General features: G+C 54.8%; 1 protein-coding gene across 1 annotated transcript in view; it reads right to left on the bottom strand.

Annotated features, from left to right (window-relative positions):
* Window positions 1-20,086, bottom strand: part of Fam222a (family with sequence similarity 222 member A) — a 44,931-nt gene that overhangs the window by 17,078 nt on the left and 7,767 nt on the right. Inside the window, exon 2 of the mRNA XM_051161709.1 lies at window positions 1,993-2,120. Coding sequence (XP_051017666.1) covers window positions 1,993-2,074 — 82 coding nt within the window. The 5' untranslated portion in view covers window positions 2,075-2,120. The remainder of the gene's footprint in view (window positions 1-1,992; window positions 2,121-20,086) is intronic.

Here is a 20,086-nt window from a genome sequence, read left to right as displayed (position 1 = left end):
CCTCTGGCCTCTACCGTGTGCCTAGTAACTACAGAGAGACAACCACAAAAGAATGCTCATGGTGTGGTTCAGAGTTGAACTTCTCTGTGGAGAAGGGGCAGGGGGGGCAGCTGTCATCGGTAATGGCGTTTCCGTTGCTTACAGTGAGGCTGTGCCGTGCCTGCTGATGTGGCCTCACTCCAGGAATGTCCCTAGAGACCACTGCTGGCTGAGCAGGGTCAAGTATAGCTCGGCAAATTCACCAGAGAGGTAGAGGCAGGGGGTGGTCAGAAGGCCAGAGTCATCTTTGGCTACACAGTGAGTTCAAGGCTAGCCTTGGCTATACAAGGACTTCCTTGCCTTTAAAAAAAAAAAAAAAAAATCGAAACAGGGTGGGAGATGGGAAATATGAATGAGAAGATGGCAGACCTCGCTAGCTAGCTCAGTGGCAAGACAGGTTAAGTGATAGCCTGGGTTCAATCCCCAGAGTCACCAACGGAAAAGGGGGGGGGGGGGAGGGCAGCATCAGGCTGATTGCTGAACACAGATCACAACTTCACACTTTATAACCAGTAAGTTACAAAACATAGTAGACAGGGTTTCTCTGCAGAACCCCAGCTGTCCTGGAACTCACTACGCAGCCCAAGATGGCCTCAGATTCACAGAGATCTGCCTCCCAAGAGCTGGGCAAATAATTTTCAATACTGAGAGGTGGCGGGGGGGGGGGGGGGGGGGGGGGGAGACACACCTTTTGAAGCTGTAAGTCATATACTTTTGAACAAGAGAGTGGGAGAAACCTTGGGGAAGTAGTTTCCCTTGAAGCAGCAGCCCCCGGGGGAGGATTCTCTAAGTCAGACTTAAACCCCAAAAGCCACACGAGGAAGGGCTGCCGAGCTGAGGCAGAGTCTAAGACAAAAGACAAATCAAGGGAACCGTGCAGTCCACGCGCCACACACAAGCAGCTCCCACAGACCATCAAAAGACGGACCACGAACTGCACAGAGTGCTCAAAGTTAAAACAAAGGCTATGACGCCAAACGACACCAAACCTCTGCCATTTTAAACGAAAACTGCACAGTAACCCTGTATCCGCTGCAGAGGTGTCAATGCCTGGTCTGGTCAGGGTGAGGATCCGGGGAGCTGGGTCCTAAACACAGGGCTGCACAATGTCCCAGCTAAAGCTGTCACACCACACCCACCAGCGTCACAAACTGTCCAACATGCCCTGGCCCCATATTTCACCTTCCAGAGTTTTCCCCACGCTCTGTTCACACCTGGTGACAGCACAGGGTGTACTGCTACACGGCTTATCAAATCAAGTCTTGGGAGAGTCTAAATAGAGGGTTGGCCAAATAAATCAGGGCCACCCGTTGCCAGAGAGAGGGACGTGGAAGAGGCAGTCCTTTGGCAGCTGACCTGAACAATGTATGGCTGAGTGAGTGAGAGTGCTGGACCGTGTCAGATGTGTGCGCACACACAACTTGCTGGAGCACACATCAAACATCTGGGGGCACAGGAAATGGACACAGCTGCCTCCAAGAGAGGGGCTTTCATCTCCCCCCCCTTCCTGCCTTAGGAATGTTGGACAAGAATGCTGTTTTCAAGATAAATAAATAGTTGAAGAAGCAGCAGTGTAAACATTGGCTTCGGGGCTGCAGGGCAGCAGCTATGCTGTGCTTCCCTGGAGATCTGTGCCCATCCCAGCCTCAATCTCAGGGCCGCCCGGCATCCCTCCCGGGGGCTGGGGTTACAGCTGCAGTCAGGTCCAACTCTGGGACTCTGGTTTGGAGGCATGCGGCAGGTGGGCTCCTGGGGCACGAACACAAGCCTCTAAGCTAGCTCTACTACAGAAGTTCTGCATAAGCTCCCCAGACGGAGGTCATGACCCGCCAACACAACCCCAAGGGACAGAAAGCAAGGGCCCCACTCCCCGCAACTCAGATTGTGCAAGGAGGAACCAGGGGTGGGTGGGTGGGGGGTGGGTACAGGAGGCAGTGGACGGGTCTCACTCACACTTGCGCAGCTCTAGGCTCTTGCTCGGACAGGCCAGGTGTTGGCCGGGTGGGTTCTGAGTCCTCTGCAGACAGGCCAGCATGGCTGAGCTGGGAGCCCTGAGCCGGGCAGGTTCTGCAGCAGGATCCCTGTGAAGAGAGAGATGAGGCCCTGGTCACTGAGGGCTGCTCTGAGAGCCTCCCACCCTCCTCAGCACCCCAAGGAACATCATCAGATTGGTTTGTTTTTGAGACATGTCTCTTTGTGGTCCAGGCTGGCCTACAGCAGAGTGCCCCAGGTGCTGGGATCAGGGGCATGTGCCGCCGTGCCTGGCTTCGGGCCAGATGTTCAGAACACACATTCCATCTCCCTCGGAGGCGGTAACCGAGGTTTCCAGAGGCATCACACGAAGGACTCAGGTCTTAAGGGCTGACCCTCCACCACAACATGGCCAGAATTCCTCTCAGTAGCCGGGTCACCCCCAAATGTGTCAGATTCCCACCCTTCTAGGGTCTGATTCAAGTTGTCCTTTGGCTGGTGGTGGACCCCAGCTCTGTCACTGTCCTGTGACACATCAGCTCCTAGCTCACAGGCGTGGGGGGAGTAGCCAGGTACGGCTAGTGGGTACTGTAGCCCAGTTTACGTAAGTACTGGTCTGGCACCTATTTGGGGTGTTCCCCCAGCACCTCTGGAGAACAGGTGTCAGGATGGTGTGTGCTGGGAAGGGCTGGGGAGCTCTTTCCTGAGTCTACTCACCCCAAATAGGAGAGGTAGGGCCAGAGTCGCCCACAGCAGCCCTTAGCCAGCAGCTCCGATGGCCCCTGCTAGCCCATGCCCTGTTCATGGGGACACAGGAAGCCAACATGTCCCCACAAAGCCTACATTCCTGGGGGCCTGACACAGTGAGCACTGGGGTCAGGACAAGCCAGGGTTGGTGGCAACCATGTCTGGCCTCCCTTCCTCACTCCCTGCCACAGAGAAGGGCTCAGCCTGGTTACTGAGGTCCCATTTTCCTTACCCGTGGCCACCCCGGCCCTGGCAGCCAGGCTGGGCTGCCTCCACCCTGAGCTGGTTGGAGGGGGTGCGGGGGGGGGGTGTTTAACGAGAAGGGAGGGAAGGTATTTAATACTAAACAGGTGTCTGAAGCCTGAGATGCTGCTGCTGCTAATAATGAAGTATTCATGAGGAAAAGCCTTTTTTTCACCACTTTCTTAAGATACTAATTTCACAACAAGCTCCTTGTTATGGGGCAATTATTCCAATCTTGTATTCCTCGAGACGGTGGCAGCCTCCCGTCTGTCCTGGCCTCCCGGTAAATGAAAGACAATCACGTAACCACCTTTCATTATACGCCATTTTACTTTCAGCAAAGGTACCCGAGAGTAAAGATTTCCTCTGAAAGGGACTTTTATTCAGTTTCAAAACCAATTTTCTCCTATTACTGTCTTAAAAAAAAAAAAAAGGAGGGGGAAAAAAAAGAAAGAAAAAGGAAGTGGGGGAAGGGCGGGGTGCTCTTCCCCTCCCCCAGTCGGCGGTCTTAACACAGGGAGGCAATAAAAGCAGCAATATCCACTTCCTGGCTTTGATTTCTGGTAATTTTAAAATATGCCATTACAATCAAGGCAGAAATGACACAGCTTAGGAGGCGAGTGGAGTGGGGCTTACTGCAAGGATGGAAGTCCTTGACTGCAGACAGCAGCGAGGCTCTTCAGGGGCCCGGGAAGGAAGCTTGTGGCAGACCGTGGCAGACCGAGGCCTGCTGGGACACCACCACCACACGCCACGGCTCTGAGGCGACAGTCCACCCCACCAAGCCTGAGTGTGCTGGCTTTCCACACACTCTGCAGGTGCACCCTGTGCACGTGCAATACACACCCTTGTGTCATACTCTGGCACTCCATCACATGGGTGGGGCCCCTGAAATGCACATAGACAGGAAATGGAGCTGACCGCCATGGGGGCCACAGGACCTGTGCACACAAGGCTGGCCGCCCCTGCCTTGACTTCGCCTACCTCTCTCCATGACAGCATCTGTTTCCTGCTGTCCTGATGCACGGGGGCCACCCACACCTTTCTCTTCACAGGAGACGTTAGATTGAAGTGGGCCAGAACCTGGGGCCTCCAGAGCTGTCTGGCTTCCAAAAACCAGGCGGTGCTTGGCCAGGAGGTCAGAGCCCACAGTCCCACCCCACCACCTCAAGTCCCTGTGTGGGTCAGTGATGCGAGTTTCTCATCTGCTTCCCCAAGTCCCCCAGATCACTGCCCATTCTCCCCAAACCTTGTGTCCTGCCAGAGACTACCAGGGGAGATCTCAAATGAGCCAGGGTCCAGCCAAGCATTATGGGGAGCGATACCCACCCCAAGTTTCCATATCACCCCAACACTTTGGTCTTTAAATGTCTTCCAACACAGCCCACCATCTCTACCTGGCCCAGCTGCCCAATCTCTGGCTAACTGCCTCATACCTTCAGACCATGGTCCCTGCTGTGCCCTCTGCCTGTGGCACTGTCACCCTGCCCATGTTAGTTAAGGGTTGTTTCAGAGGGCTCTGCAGGTCACTCCTCAGGGTGTTCCTTGCCACAGCCCCAATCACATGAATTGCCACCTTCTAGTCTCTGCTGCGCCGTGAGTTCCCAAGGGGTGAGAGTCCTGTCATACTTGTTTCCGCCTCCCCAGTGTCTGGCCAGAAGAATCATGTAATAGGTGGATGTTTGGAGATGCTCAGCAGCTAAGAGTGACTGTTGCTCTTAAAGAGGACATGAGTCTGGTTCCCAGCACCATGGGACTCCAGTTTCCAGTGTCAGAGGGTATCACGCCCTTTTCTGGCCGTTAAGGGCACATGTATACACATGGCACACACTCACACAGACACGCAAATTTAAAAAAAATTAAAAAACAAAAAAAGGTGTCCAGCGAATGACCGCATCAAATGAACTGGTTATTGTGCGCTGAAATCCATGAGAGGCCCAGAGACACCAAGGGTCCCGCACAAGGTCGCACAGCAAGCCAGGGACAGGGCTGTAGTGGGCACCTAAAACACTCGTGCCTTTCCTGAGATTTCTGGCCTCTCTCCTCTTTGCCTGGCCCCACCCCATCTACAGATGGCGGGTCCCTCAACCCCCAGCACAGAATCCTCACGGTCCAGCCCAGTCAGGGACCATCTGGAGAGCCGCACTGTCTGCAGATCAGACTGTTTATAAGCTCAAGGCCCTTTGTGACTTTAATAAAAAAGGGGGGGGGGGAGTTGGGGTGGGAGGGGAAATGTCGCAAGCCTCAATGATTAGAGTGCCCTGGCACCATCCCCGACGCAGGATAAGATAAGACGCCTTATCTGGGAGACACCCAAGGAGAAGCTCCCCTCCACCAGATAACACCCCAGCTGTGGAAATGGCCTTTCATAGCTGGACGTCAGATAAGAAACTGTGACAGCGGAGGGAGGAGGAGAGAAACTTCCTGAGCTGAGAACGTCGGCTGCGAACAATGACAGCCGCTGTCCGTCTCCGCTGTCTTTATTCTATTCAAAGAAGAGTCTTGGGGGGGGGGGTGGGGCGGGGTGGGTCAGCCTGGCTGCCTTCTGTCATCTCTCCCTCTGTGTCTGGCTGCAGGGGGCGACGGGGAGTCTTGGAAACAACAAGGTGCTGGGCGCTGAGGGTGGCAGTTAGTGTGTCCATGTTGACAGTGCAAAAGCCCTGTGTACCCAGACCCATGTGCATCCCACCGCTAACCAAAACGCAACACAGCACGGCAGCCTCGGGGCTAGAGAGGGGCTTTAGCTTCCTTCCACACAGTAGGAAACGGTCATTGTGTGTGTGTGTGTGCACGCGCGCGCACACGCGTGCACAGCTTGCGGGAAGCGGGGCAATCTGTACAAGATCAGACAGATTTTTCCCCCCCAAGACAGGGTTTCTCTGTGTAGCCTTGCCTGCCCTGGACTCACTTTGTAGACCAGGCTGGTCTTGAACTCACAGTGATCCACCTGCCTCTGCCTCCCGAGTGCTGGGATTAAAGTTGTACACCACCATGTCCAGCTCCAGACAGATTTCCTAAGTGGCAGAGCCAAGGGTGTCCGATCCCCAACCTCAGTTAGCTGTACAGCAGTTCCATCCTAGCGGGGAGGATCCCAGAAGCCGCACCCCCCCCCCCATGCACCTTCAGTTATAGCTGCAAGGCCTGGATTCTCCTCAGTGCCCACAGTCCACTGAGAGGGGCTGAGAGGCACAGAAAGAGGAGAGAGGCCTGCTGGAGGCCCACACACACATTCCATAGCCATTCAATCCTTCATGGCGTGTGTGCCATGCAGTAGGTGGAACCCTGCCCGCCCCACCCCCCACTCACTCCCATGGGCACTAACACTTGTGAACAACTGGAGTATGGAGACGGGTAGGCCGTGACCTGCCGCAAAGCCCCGGGGTGGTGCCGCTCACTTGGAGCTGCCCTGGATAAATCCAGTGTAAGCGGAAAACAGATCACACGCCCCGCCCTCCTCCTTCACTGAGTTTGCCCACCCGCCTGGAGGCGACCACGGCAGTCTGTCTGTCCCTGGAGTCAGGTAGAAAGTGCAGAACCACGTGACCTCCAGGCAAGGCAGGGACTCGGAGAAGGCCACCCCTGTGCCAGTCCATCTTTGCCTTTATCCAACACTGCCTAAGCAGATCTCCACAGCTCCACTCAAGGCCAAGGACAGGCTTCTCCCTGGAGAGGAAGGGCAAACAGGCTTCACCGGGTGGGGAGTTCGGAGAAGAAAGCCACCGGGAAGGGGAGTGGCAGCAGCAAGGCAAGGGCATGCACTGAGGCCTGGCCCTGCCTGAAGCTTGGTCTGGACATGGGACCATGTCACCCTTTGATTTCTCAGGACAAGCTATACAGGAGACCCAGGGCAGGGTCCTTGGCCTGTTGTCATGTAAAAAGATGAGGTGCCTATCCCCGAAGTCAGAACCCACAGTGGAGATAAGACTGAAGGGTGGAGGGGGGTGGGGGGTAGAAAACAGGCTCTGCTCCTCCACCACCAGCCCCGGCTGTCAGTGAACACACACACACACACACACACACACACACACACACACACACGTCCTGACCACACAGCTGCCCTGAGACTCAGGAAGAGCCTGCAGTGCCATGTTGGGGGGCACTGGGGTCAAAGCCCGGCTGTGTTACTCTGAGAGATTATTCACTTCCCTGCAGAGTCACCGGCACAAACCTCAGAAAACATTAGCCCATTGCAGAGAGATGCCAAGGGTCCCCAGGCAGCACAGCATCCTCACAGGGACCCCTCTCTCTCCCGTCCTGCCCCCTCAGCCTCTCTTGCCTTGTTCTTGGTCTCTCTTCCCATCACTCTCTCTTCTAGGCAGCCAGATCAGAAGCCGACTCCACCTCCTTCTTGCTGTTCCCTCCCCCACCCCCGCTCCCAGAGCTCAAGGCCTTCCAGGGGACCCTGTTAATAATTAAATGTTAATCTAAAAAGCAATTTGAGCTGCGGCTGGGCAGATCTGGTTAGAGATTACATTAGCATGGAGGAGGCCAGGGTAATTTTCTTTAACCCCTCTCTCGATCTCTCTAGCCGGGGAATCTTCCAGTCACCGGGGTACTGCTGATTAAACAGGCCCAGGGCTGGGCTATGGATAAGGCCTATGAAAAGTGATTATTTCCCGCTGCCAGTTGGGCTGGCACAAGAAGAGAATTTTCACTCTTTTAAGGGTAGGAGGGCAGCCTCATATCTCTTGTCAGGATTACTGCCCCACCCCACAGGCCATGGGCCCCTAGGATGCCCATCTGCTCCCCTGTCTCTGGCCCAACACCTCTCCGTCCAGCCCTTTCCCACTATTTCTAAATTCTTGTTTAGGAAGGGTAGGGGAGCCAGAGACACTGGTAGTTCTAGGGCAAAGAGGAAAGCAAAAACTGGAGGGAAAACCTGGGATTCTGGGTGTAGGCAGAGCGCTCAGGTGGGCTTCCGAGCTGGCTGGTTTTATGTCAACTTGGCGCAAGCTAGAGTTATTTGGGAAGAGGGACTCTCAACTGAGAAGATGCTTCCAGAAGATCTGCCCGTGGCAAAGTTGGCAGTGCATTCTCTTAGTTAGTGACTGAGGTGGGAGGGCCTCCTCCCAACATGGGTGGTGCCATCCCTGGGCTGGTGGTCCTGGTGCATAACAAAGCTGGCTGAGCAAGCCCTGAGGTGAGGTCCCTGAGGTGAGGCCCCTGAGGAGAGTAAATAGCATCTCCCCAAGGCCTTTGCAGTCAGCTCTCCTGATGACTCCTTCAGCAATGGAGTGTGACCTCAGAGTTGCAAGAGGAAAAAACCCTTTCCTCCCCAAGTTGCTTTTGGTCATAGCATCTTTTCACAGCCATAGGAACACTAAGAGAGCGTATCCTGTCAGGAGGCTCTCACCTACACACTGTGGATGCGGCTCCTGCAGATGTTTCTCTGTGTAGCCTTGGCTGTCCTGGATTCACTTTGTAGACCAGGCTGGCTTCAAACTCACAAAGATTCGTCTGCCTCTGCCTCCCGAGTGCTGGGATTACAGGTGTGCACCACTGTGCCTGGCTAGATAAAATATTTTTTATGATATTTCTTCAATTGAAACCCAAATACCATGGGGCTTCGAAAATGTCCAGGGTGCATGCCATACACACACAGGTTACCAGTGCCTGCACACAGTAGGTCCCCAGGATAACACCTCCAGAGAGACAGATGTACAAGAGGTGGGTCTTTAGTGTCTCATTGTGAGGCAGAGCAGCTGGCCCCAAGCCCTTCAGCACCACGGCCAGCTCCGGGAGCAAGGGCCCAGGAAATGGGGTGGAGCCAAGTCCAAGAGGGCAAGGATGCCAGTGGCCATGGAAACCAGCTGTGCCTGCCTTTCTCCCAAGCATGCCAACTTCTAGGGACAACATGTTAAGGCCCAATTGTGTGCCAGGTCCTGTGCTAATGCTGAGCTGTCACAGACCTGAGGAGGTAGGGAGAGCAGAGGGTTGATAAGGTAGAAGACCAGGTCACCATGACGGGACCATCCTACCCAGCCTGGGGGTGCCAAGAGGAAGGCCACCTGGCAATCTCATGCGATGACAGACTGAGTCCTGGGCTATGAGGCCAGGTGCTTGGGCTCCGTCTCTTAACTAAGTCACAGTTTTATGTCTGAACGTGATCTGGGCCTTAATTTCTTCCTCAAAATCCCTTTCCCTGGGCTGGCAAAAATGGCTGATAGTAAAGGCGCCTGCCATACCTGACCATCTGAATATGATTCTGGAAACTCATAGGGGAAAAAAAGTTGTTTGTGGTGACGGTTATCTGTAACCCTAGCACTCTCACTACCTTGAGACAGAAAGCGGGGGGAAGGGGGGCTGTCTCAACAAACATCTTGGAAGTTCCTAAGCCCTGACAGCTTGGAGCATGCAGCAAAAACAAGGGTAGCCCTGCCTCACCAAGGTGGGAGGCAAGAACAGACCCCCCCAAAGTCTTCTGGCATCCGCAGACATGCACACCCCACCTGCACACATACATATAACAAATATGATTTTTCCCCCCACGACAGGGTTTCTTGGCGTAACCCTGGCTGTCCTGAACCAAGGCTGGCACGTCACAGCCATCACCTCACTTAATCTCCTCTACCACAGCGAGAATGTTGATGATGACTTTGCATCCATCAAGGGAGGGGCTGGGCAGGACTCCAAGCGGTTGGGTGATGAAGAAAACATAAAAGTCCCTGGGATGAGCAGGCCTTGGCCAGGGGACCGTGGGGTTTGTACAGAGCTGAGAGGAGGAGACAGACTGGCAGGCAGGCAGGCAGAGATGGAAGTTGAAGCAATGAGAGGTGGGTAGGAGAGAAGGCAAATGACTGATAAGGGTTGGTCTTGAGCTGTACTCTAAAGCCAAGATCGCCAGCTGCATCTGGGTCTTAGAACACAGCTGGGATAACGATGCACGGTAGCACTGCTGCTTGGCTGGCAACGTGAACGTGGGAGCTTATGAGCCTCAGAGAGCCACGTGTGTGGGCTCCGCCAGGGGTGTCTGACACCCCTGGTTTTTGAAAAGCCCCATCCATGTCACCTAGTCATGAGGCACCATAGTTTGCAAAGAGCCCAGCACAAGCACTGGAGCACCTGGGTCTGAATTGCAGCTCAGCCGTGAGGCTGTTCTCCTTGGTGTTGTGGGGAGGGAGGCGTATTTTTTTTTTTTTCCTCTTTGTGCTTTTCCAGGGCAGACAGGCGAGCTTGTGTTTTCTTAGTTCTCAGAGTGTTTGGAAAGGGATTTCAGTCTCTGGCCATCGGGGGACAGGAGGCTCAGGGTAAATCACTCACAGGACGGGTGGCAGCTGTTGAAGAGGAAGGGTTGAATTGGGGGGTGGGGGGGGGGGACAGACACACAGAGGACCAGAAGCTCTGATGCCCAGAAGCAGAGAAGGCGCTCAGCCAGCTCGTCCTAAGCACAACTCTTGCACCATAGGCCTGGCTTGCACAGTGCTTTCCTCCCTGAGGGGCCAGGCTAGGCTTTTCACCTGCAGCCTCCACCCTCACTAGGCATTTCTAATATCTTCCTCAGGACAGCCTGTCCCTTGCTACCTTGCCTGGCCACACTGGATCTCGGGACTTTCACATTTCCAGTTTTGTCTCCCAGCATAGTGCTGTCCAGCAGAACTAGGCCACAACTCACGCTCCATTCCAAGTACAAATTCTCTGTAGCCGAGAGGAACCACATTTAGCAATGCAATGCGCCTGCTTTATCCAACAGGTCCACAGCAAGACCTTACGTTTAGACCTCGACAAAGCATGGTCCTCTTCTGCACTGAGCCTTTGAACACTCGAATAGAGAGGGCTCACCAATTGGACGTCTCGGTTTGGACCTGGTAGTCACCTTGTCCCTAGACAACCCCACTTCCTTTCTTTCCTGCCTCAGCTCCAATGTCTCTTCCTCCAAGAAGCCGCAACCCCTTCCTGGCTAAGGTTCTGTCTGTGCTGCCAGGGCATAGACCCCCACTGTGTGTGCATGTGGGAGCACACAGTAGGCATTTAAGAGGACAGAAGAGAGAATGAGAACATGGAGAGAGTGGGCCAGGGACTCCTCGGCTGCCTACCTCATTTCAAATGCTATCGAGCAATGAGAGGCAGGGGGCTCAGGTGTGGGCACATGCATGCACATAGGGGGTACCTGTGCACATGTATGCATGTGCACACATACACACATACTCTCCCACCCACCCCACCCCACCCCCGCCGGTGAACAGTGGAACCCGAGGATGGGCCTCCTTTCAAAATCAGTCTGCATGGAAAAATGGCTGTGACAGCACAAAGCCAAGATTGAGTCAGCAATGGGCCGACTGCCTAGTGACGGTTACAAATGATCTGCTGTGGAAAGGACGCCATCAGATATGTGCAGAACAAGGGCCACCCGGCGCCTGCACACGCCAGACAACAGGCTGCCTGGGGGGCAGGGGGATCCCCAGAGCCTGTGGGCCAGTCCTAGGCCAGACCCTGGAGTGGCCCCGCGCACACAAGTGCCACTGAGCCTGCCTGCCCAGGTTGGCCACTGCTGTGAGGTGCGTACCGGATGCTTCTCAAACATTCTGTATCTGGGCAGACCCTCCCTCAAGTGGCACCAAGTGCCACCATCGAGATGGTGGCTGCTTCTAGCAGTCATCAAGGCTTGTCACTTCCAAATACTGAAAGAAGAATGCTTGTATAACGGGGGTGGGGAGAGGGGAAGTGTTTATGACCCAGCCCCTATCTCTTTCCTCAGAACCCAAGGAAGAAAAGGCTTCCTGGTGCCATTTGCAACTCTACTGCGGCCTTTGGGACAAGCCTCTTCTCTGAACGGGGAAGAGACGGACTTCCTGACCCATGCTTTCAATTTCCTGGTACAGAGTGTCACCTCACTGAGAGCCCCCGCAACCCTAAGAGCTCTATGAGGCTAAGATCCAGAGTGCTTCCACAGGGGCACCCAGCAGTGATGCAGCGGGGGCCAGGCATGCAGACGGCAGGTGCTTAGCAGGTCCTCAACAGTTCTGAGGCTCCTGGTTCTTTCCTGTACGGTTGGGCTGAGTCAGCTTATCTGGCTTTTAGGGTCTCGCCCCTTCCCCACCTCCTCACATAGTTCATCACCTCAAGTTGACACGCGTGCGTCAAGGAGGGCTGAGCACACATCCCTCAAGGCAGGTGGGACAGGCAGAGGGCAAGAGCTCCCTCCTGTACTCACTGTCACCTGCCCTTGGGGCACGGGCTGAAAACCAAGGAGTACCCGAATCACAGAGGCTCAGGGGCTGGGAAGCTCCACTATTGGCAGCTGGGCAGAGCACCCATCCCTCAGGCCTCTCGTTCCAGGGGGGCTCGCTGCAGAGGCCGTGGGGGGAAAGGGGACCCTTCAAGGTTAGCTGAACGGTGGGCCTGAAGCTGAGTCGGTGCCTACTTGACTCGGAAGTCATCAGCATGGCTGTGCTGATGGCTGAGCAGGCATTGGCTCCCCCCAGGGCTATTCTCTCTGGCCACTCTTCTCGCCCTACTTAGTTGCCATGACGTAAGTGAAGAGGCTGAAGCCAATATACCTACCTAAGGCCAGTGAACTCACCCTTGAACCACCAGGACCATCATGCTGCCCTACTGACCCAGTTTCCATACCCACAAAGCGCCACCTGCCTCGTCCTGCTAGGTTTGGCTCCAGAAAACATGAAAAAGCTCTTCGGCTAAAGTGCAAGCCCCAAACTGAGTTCTACTCCGGCTTTGCCAGTCACCGGCAGCCCCTTGCTGCCTCAGTTTCTCCATCTGAAATGTGAAATAGAAACCACACCTAGTTTCGGTGGCTACAATGAAGACTGAGCTGATGACACATGCTAAGGATAGTGCTTGTATGTCACTCACTCTCTCAAGGACTCCTCCCACAACAATCCCACCCCACCCCACCCCTGTGACGTTAGGAGGATGTGGTGGGAGACTGAGAGCTGAAGTTTTGACCCTGGCACCCTCCCCAGTGGCGGTTCCCCCCATCTGCTGTGGCTTGAGAGATGGCCATGCAGTCATGGATGTGTCCATGATGGCATCGAAGCAAAGGTGAACAATGGGACCGAAACCCTAATTCAGTCCAGCAGGTAGGCACTCTTTCCCACCCCCCAAAGATTTATTTATTATGTATACAGTGCTCTGCCTGCTTAGACGCCTGTGTGCCAGAAGAGGGCACCAGATCTCATTATAGATGGTTGTGAGCTACCATGTGGTTCCTGGGAATTGAACTGAGGACCTTTGGAAGAGCAGCCAGTGCTCTTAACCTCTGAGCCATCTCTCCAGCCTCCCAGAGAGAGGATCAGGACTCCACAAGGAACATTCATCAAACCTTCCCAAAGCACCTGCAAGCACCAGAACCCAAGACCCACAGAGGACCAGGCACATACCAGCAAACTGAACTTCAGGGAGCTAGGAGAGCACTAGTACCGACAGCCTCCAGGGAAGGACGGCACCAGACTGGACATCAGAGCACCTCCAGGGCCAGGGGTGTCCAAATGCCACAGAGCCCAGCAAACCACAGCAGATGCGGGGGGGGGGGGGGGGGGGGAACCATCATGGGAGAGGATGCCAGAGTAAAACTCCAGCCCTCAGCCTCCCATTACATCCTCTAAACCTCACTGGGGGCAGGGACTGTTCTAGGAGGAGAAACTGAGGCACAGTAGTGGTGCTGTCTGGTAAAGGGCATTTTGGGTTTGTTTTGAGACAGGGTCTCCCAGGGTCACACTAGCCTTGAAATTGTAAATCTCCTGCCTCAGCCTTCTGGGGCCTGGGGCTACAGGTCTTCCAGCCTAGAGGTCTGAAGTCCTAAACACGAGGAATGCATGGGGCAAAAGGTGTGTGTGGGCAATGTGCAAGGAAAGACACAGGCTAGAGAGATACCAGGGGTCATCAGAGGCCAGGTGGCGCCCTGACCCCTCACCTGCAGACAAGAGAACCCCACGCTAAGGGCACTGGGATTCCCAGTCCGCCCGGAGTTCTCCCACTAGCCAGCTGCGCAAGTTTGCGCAGGACCACGAATCTCTCCATGTTGTGGTTTCTCTGTCTGCTTGTTTTTGGTTTTTTTGTTTTGTTTTGTTTTTCGAGACAGGGTTTCTCTGTGTAGCCTTGGCCATCCTGGACTCACTTTGTAGACCAGGCTGGCCTCGAACTCACAGCGATCCGCCTGCCTCTGCCCCTCAAGTGCTGGGATTTAAGGCGTGCGCCACCACGCCCGGCTCTCTGTCTGCTTGTAACACACCTATCCTACAGACTGGGGAGAAGTTTGGTACACGATAAATAATACTTGCTTATTAAGGAAAAAATGTAACGGCTTTTCGGTATGGCTTAGTAGCTGCGCGTTCGCCTAATGTTTTCTTGGGTTCAATACCTAGCACTATAAAAATAAAACAACTCAAAAGCTGATAGCTTGAGGCCATGCCCAGCCAATGTGGGTATGATTTGGTCACTGGGCCAGTTCCTGTCCTTGGTCCAGGTAGGTGCCAGGAAGAGGAGGGGCGGCGGCACATTGCAGCCTTGCCAGGGCACACGCCAGAGTGAGCGTGCGCGCGCACTTGCTTCTGTGTGTGTTGCTGCTGCGGCTTCTATGCAAACATGTTAATTTGTTTTCATTTTGTGTTTTTTTCCCCTCGCAGGATAATTGGGTGAGTTTGAAGTCTTGGCGAGGTTGCTGATTATAGCTATCTGGGTGGTGCCCTCACGGGGCTTGGGCCCTGCCTCCTGCCTCTGGCAGAGCAGATGCAGCTGGGGGAGTTTTTCTGGGGACATTTGCAGGGGCAGGGGGGACCTGGGTTGGGTTCTGAGGCCTGGAGGGGCTGACCTGGGACCTTTGACATGCTCCCCACCCAGAGCACAGGGCAGCGCTGAAGTGTGCACGTCTGCCTGCACACAGCTTTTCTTTGTGCTGCTGCCTGCATGCGATTAAAAAAAGAAAGGAAGGAAAAGAAATGCGGCTGGCATGGTAGCACATGCCTGTCATTCTAGCATGCGGGGCTGAGGGAGGATTCCACGAGGTCCATGTGCCAACCTTGGCTACAGAGCAAGTTCTAGGCTACAGCTGAGACTCCTCCTCCAAAACAAACGCGATCCACAATCGTCTCTCGGTCTCTTGGGCATTAGGACCAAATGAAAAACCAAAGCAGCCTGTGGACTCAGTTTCTCTGAGGCCAAGGGGCAGTTGTTCTGCCAGGAGGCAGGTGCCTGTGTCTCCCACTCTGGAGAAGGCTGTGGTTTGGGGAATGGAAGGCCTGAGGTTCAGAGCCCAGGTAACCTGGACCCCCTGCCCTGCCTTAGGATTCAAAGGCCATGGGTGGATAGCACAAGCGCCATCCACAGGCCTCAGTCAGAGCTGAGGATGGGGCCCTTTGCACTGTGGTATTCTGTACTTGACCCCACCTTTGGGCTCACAGCACTGACACTGCTGTTTGCATCTGCCCCTTACAGGCAGGGACCAGTATCTGAGGCTGGGCCATCCTTGGTCGTCATTTCACTGAGGGCACCCACTGGGTCATCACACTGTGCATGAGAACCTCAGTGTCAATCTGTGATGTCTGACTATTTCTCATCAGGGCTCATAAGGGCCTGGCCCCATGGCAGCACACAGTAGGCCCACAGGAAACGAAAGGAGTGGCTGTGGAGGCTCCAGCAGCCAAGGGCTCGATGGAACAGGAGGAAGACCCAAAGGACCAGTTGGCCCCCTGGGGGTAGTGGGCAAACCTCTGAGAAGGGCTTGGCCTCTTCGTCACATGGGGTGGCAGCTGGCAGCACCCCTCCCCCACTGAGAGCCACAACAAAGGGGCCTCTATTTCTCTCTGAGCATTTGTTCTTGGCCAGGCTGAGCCATACCACCCTCTCCCCGCTCTACTGGCTGCCCAGCCGGCTGAGCAGACACAAAGACCAGTGTGTCCCCTGCTGAGCCAGCCTGGCCCCAGAAGACCCTGTGCCCAGGGAGCCTGAGCTCATAAGAGTCCTGAGAGGGTGTGTGGTGCGTGGTGAGGCCCTCCATCCAGGTGCAACGGGGAGGGAGCAGAGGACAGGAAGGAGTCAAGGTTTCAAGTCCCAGCTACTGCACCTCATAGCCAGGTAACCTGAGGTGGGACTGAGGCACAGTTTCCTCCTCTGTACAGAAGGGCCTATGACAACGACACCTCCAACCACCTGGGTTGTCAGAGTTTAGGGGACTGTTCTATTTGAGGGACAGAAAATATGTAGGCGCCTCCTGGGCCTATGCAGCCATGTGCATCTCTCCGGTTTTACTCAGAAAACAGATGAGAGAGCAGCAGACACTGCCCCCCCAGCCACCCCTCCCCCCACTGACTCCCAGGCCAGGCTCTGAGCTCCTGTCTTCAGGTGGTGGTGTGACAGCAGCTGCTGGTTATTAGACACCTACTGTATACAGGGACTTGGAGCAACCTCATCTCCTCTCAACCCCGCAGGTACCCTGGAAGCATGGTGACAGGACTGTACCTCGGCCACAGACTCTGGAGTCCAGCAACAGGGGTTCAAATCCAAGCCCTGAGGCCTTGGGCCTCACCCACCTTTCCTATAGGTAAGGGATGTTCACCCTCGAAGGTCTACAGTTAACATGAGAAAACTGACTCATGCCATGTCCAGCTCCAGCAAGCTTGACATGCTGACCGCACAGGGGGTCATCCTGCTGCCTGGCAGGCAGCCAGTCCAGGAGGAGGCTTTGTAGCCCAGGATCCCACCACAGAACTTGGAAACAGTCTTCCACTTTTTATTTTATTTCACTTCTTAGACTCTGAGGACCAGGACCCCAGAGAACCTGCCGAGGGCGGCATCTCCCACCTCATTCACTGACCCTGCCGCCCCTGGAACCTTGACCCTGCTCATACCACCTCCCAGTTTCCCTCCTACCCGCCTGAGCTGGGGCAGCCAAGTGAACAGCGGAGTACCAAGTAATTAAGACGACGTACCATCCGGGTGCCGGGGAACGCTGTGGAGTTTCCCTTTTATGTTTATAGCAATTGTATGAAAATGTGCGACACGGAGCGGCACCAGCTGACAAATGAGATGAGACAGACAGGATTCCGGGCCGGCTTTTTTCCGGGCCTGATTGGCATTAATTGTGAGCGTTTACAAAGCACAACTCCGTGCCTGACATTTGCTTCAAGCGAGCGTTTCCTTCTAATAGTTTTAATGATTACATCGGGAGCTGGTGATCACCACGGGGGGAGGGGGGGCTGCCTGGTGACTGGCTTCCCGGCTACCTGCTGCAGGAGGGCTGGGCCAAGTGCCAGGCTTTGGGGCACGGAACGGAACACCAGTGTGGGCCTGGCTGCTGGCATCTATGGTGCTGCAAGTTGATAATGCTGACAAGGAAACACTGGGGAGACTCAGAGGGACACTGGTCTGGCTTTGAGTGGAGGCCCTCAGTCCCTCATGGACTAGGAAAGGTTTCTTACCATATGACTTTGCCCAAGTCCCTTCCAAGCTCTGGGCTTGGTCCCCTCACCTGTCAAGAGTAAGAATTCACTCAGACAGGACCCTACACACAGATCTGCTCTGTCTCCAAGAGAAACCCTTAACCTGAGTCTGTTGTCCTCACTTGAACTGAACTCAGTGATTTCTAGACCCTAGGGAGAAAAGAGGGTATGAGGAAACCCAACAGAGGCCCTGTGCTGTTTCCTCCCAGGAGTAAAAGCTGCATATCCTCGGCTCACAGACTGCCTTGCTCATCCGCTCACACGCTCCACCACTCACACAGGTGCTCAGGTGTGCTCACTTCCGTGTTCAGACACCTGTGCAATCACTGGCTCACTCATACACTCACTCACTAACTCACTCACTCATTCACTCGTGCACCTGCCGACTCGCTCATGTACGCACTCACTCATGCACCTGCTGGGTCACCCACATGCTCACTCGTGCACCTGCTGGCTCGCTCAAGGACTCACTCACTCGTGCACCTGCCGGCTCGTTCATGCACTTACTTACTCCTGCACCTGCCGGCTCGCTCATGCACTCACTGGATGGTTCACGTACTCAATCCACTCACTTGCTTAGACTTATGTATTCACTCACCTACTTGCTCACTCCCTTTCACATGCACTTGCTTGCCCAAGCAATCACTTTCTCCTGTACTCACTCATGAATTCCCAAAGACATCAAATGCCTTGATTAGGAACCCGGAAGGCATCAGAGGATGGTGCTAAACGCCTCTGAGGGGCCCCCCATGACAGGGCCCGCAGCCTCACGATGAAGAGAGACGACACAGTTCTAAGTGTACTTCGTGTGTGGGACCCCATCATCCTTATCTCCAATTTACTAGGGTAGAAGAAACTGAGGCACAGTGCAGAAACAGACTGAAGCAAGCCTGGGAACCAAAGCTGGATAGGCAGGCACCATCAGAGGTGACTCCTCCTGGAAGCTGCTGAGACCAGCCCCTGGGGCCCTGAGGAAAGCCCTACCTGGGGCAGGCTCTCTCTCTCTCTCTTTCTCTCTCCCTCTCTCTCTCTCTCTCTCACACACACACACACCACGCCTGTCTATATTGGCAGGAACTCACATGCATAGCGAGGCAGGGCATCAGGGCAAGGGGCACCGGGGACACAGCAGTCAGCGATGCTGTGCCAGCCCTGCTGTGAGCTCCATGTCCTAGACACCCGCCGTTTACTTGTGCTCAGCCAGAGGTCACGCAGGCGGCCTCCACCAGGTGTATGAGGAGGAAACCCATGGCACAAGCAAAGGCTCAGACATGTGAGAGCCCAGTGGGGTTGGAAGCAGCTGGCCGAGCCTCTGGCTTCCCATCCACAGTCAGGGTGGACTCCACCGCCCTTGCCAGGATCACCCCTCAGAAAGCTCCCAGGATGAACCCCAGTTTTATACTGGTTTCAACCAAAAACCACTGACAGTATTTTTGAGTTAGTTTGGGATTTCAGTGGGGAGAGGGAGAAAAAAAAAAAAAAAAAAAAAGAGGGGGAATTTTTTTTTCCCTTTTGCATATGGTAGCACAGATGGGCCCATGATCCGTAAAAACTGTCTGCAATTAAACTCCCACTCTGCATGGCTGGATTTGTCAGTCGTCTGAACCATGAGTGGAGGGCTCCGCACTGACAGACAGGAGCTGTACGGTGGGGTGAGGCAGGATTCCACAGGATGGGAGGCCGCTGGGAACCTGGGACTGGGGCCTGATGGCTAGATGGGGAGTGACAGCGGCCGTTTCAGCTCCTTCTCTAGGCAACCCCCTTGAGATCCAGACAGCTAGGTGAAGCCGTGGCTAAGCGCTGGCTGCCTGGACTACAGGGCAGTGAAGGTAGAGAGATGGGACTAATGGCGGTCAGGCCCTGCCAGAAACTGGACCTGAGGCCTGGGGTGGGCAGGAGGGTGGGCACTGCTTTCCATGACGGGGTGTTTCTTAACCACGGTGCAATCTGCAGGTGCAGGGCCAAGGAGCCTCCAGCCGGGTTGGTGGGAGGGATGGAAAATGGTGCCAGGAAGAGCTGCCAAGGGCCAGAATGGGCTCACTCTCGTCCCCAGAGAGATGAGCCCAGCCTCCACTTAGGGAAAGCAGGTAGGGAAACCAAAGGCAGGTGCCAAGACTCTCTCAAGGACCTGAGCTGGCTCTGCCAAACCAATGGGTGTGTGTGTGTGTGTGTGTGTGTGTGTGTGTGTGTGTGTGTGTGTGTGTGTGTGTGTAAGCTTCCTCCCACAGCCTCCTGGGGAATGAGGTGCCCTGCCCCCTCCTGCTCCCCCTGGGCTCCAGCTGCTGTCCCAGGAATGCTCAGTTGTTTAGGTTAATGAAAGCCTCATTTGGTTTTGGGACATCCTGAGATCACTAATAATTGTCCCATGATGAAAGAAATAAGGCCCTGACAGACCTTTTCCTGCCCGCTCCACGCTGGGAGAGAAAAGTCATAAAACCAGCTTGCTATCTCAGCTATTGAGGCTCCGACTAGATGTCACTGCTAATTGGGTATCACACCCTTGTCTTGTTCCCTCAGAAGCTAAATCAAGAAAGCGCTACTGCTGCGGACTAATTATATCTCCGGCCTGCAGCCTGCAGCTTGTCTCTCTCCCTTTATTGAGTTAAAAAAATGGTCACGAACCTTCATCTTTCATCCCCCCACCAAGTGCCGGGCCCACACTGTACTCCGGGTGAGGCTCCTCAGGTGCAGAC

The sequence above is a fragment of the Acomys russatus genome, chromosome 19 (assembly GCF_903995435.1).
Source record: "Acomys russatus chromosome 19, mAcoRus1.1, whole genome shotgun sequence".
In the NCBI taxonomy this organism is placed as follows: domain Eukaryota; kingdom Metazoa; phylum Chordata; class Mammalia; order Rodentia; family Muridae; genus Acomys; species Acomys russatus.
The sequence above is the reverse complement of the archived record's forward strand: the minus strand, read 5'-3'. Positions and strand labels throughout refer to the sequence as shown.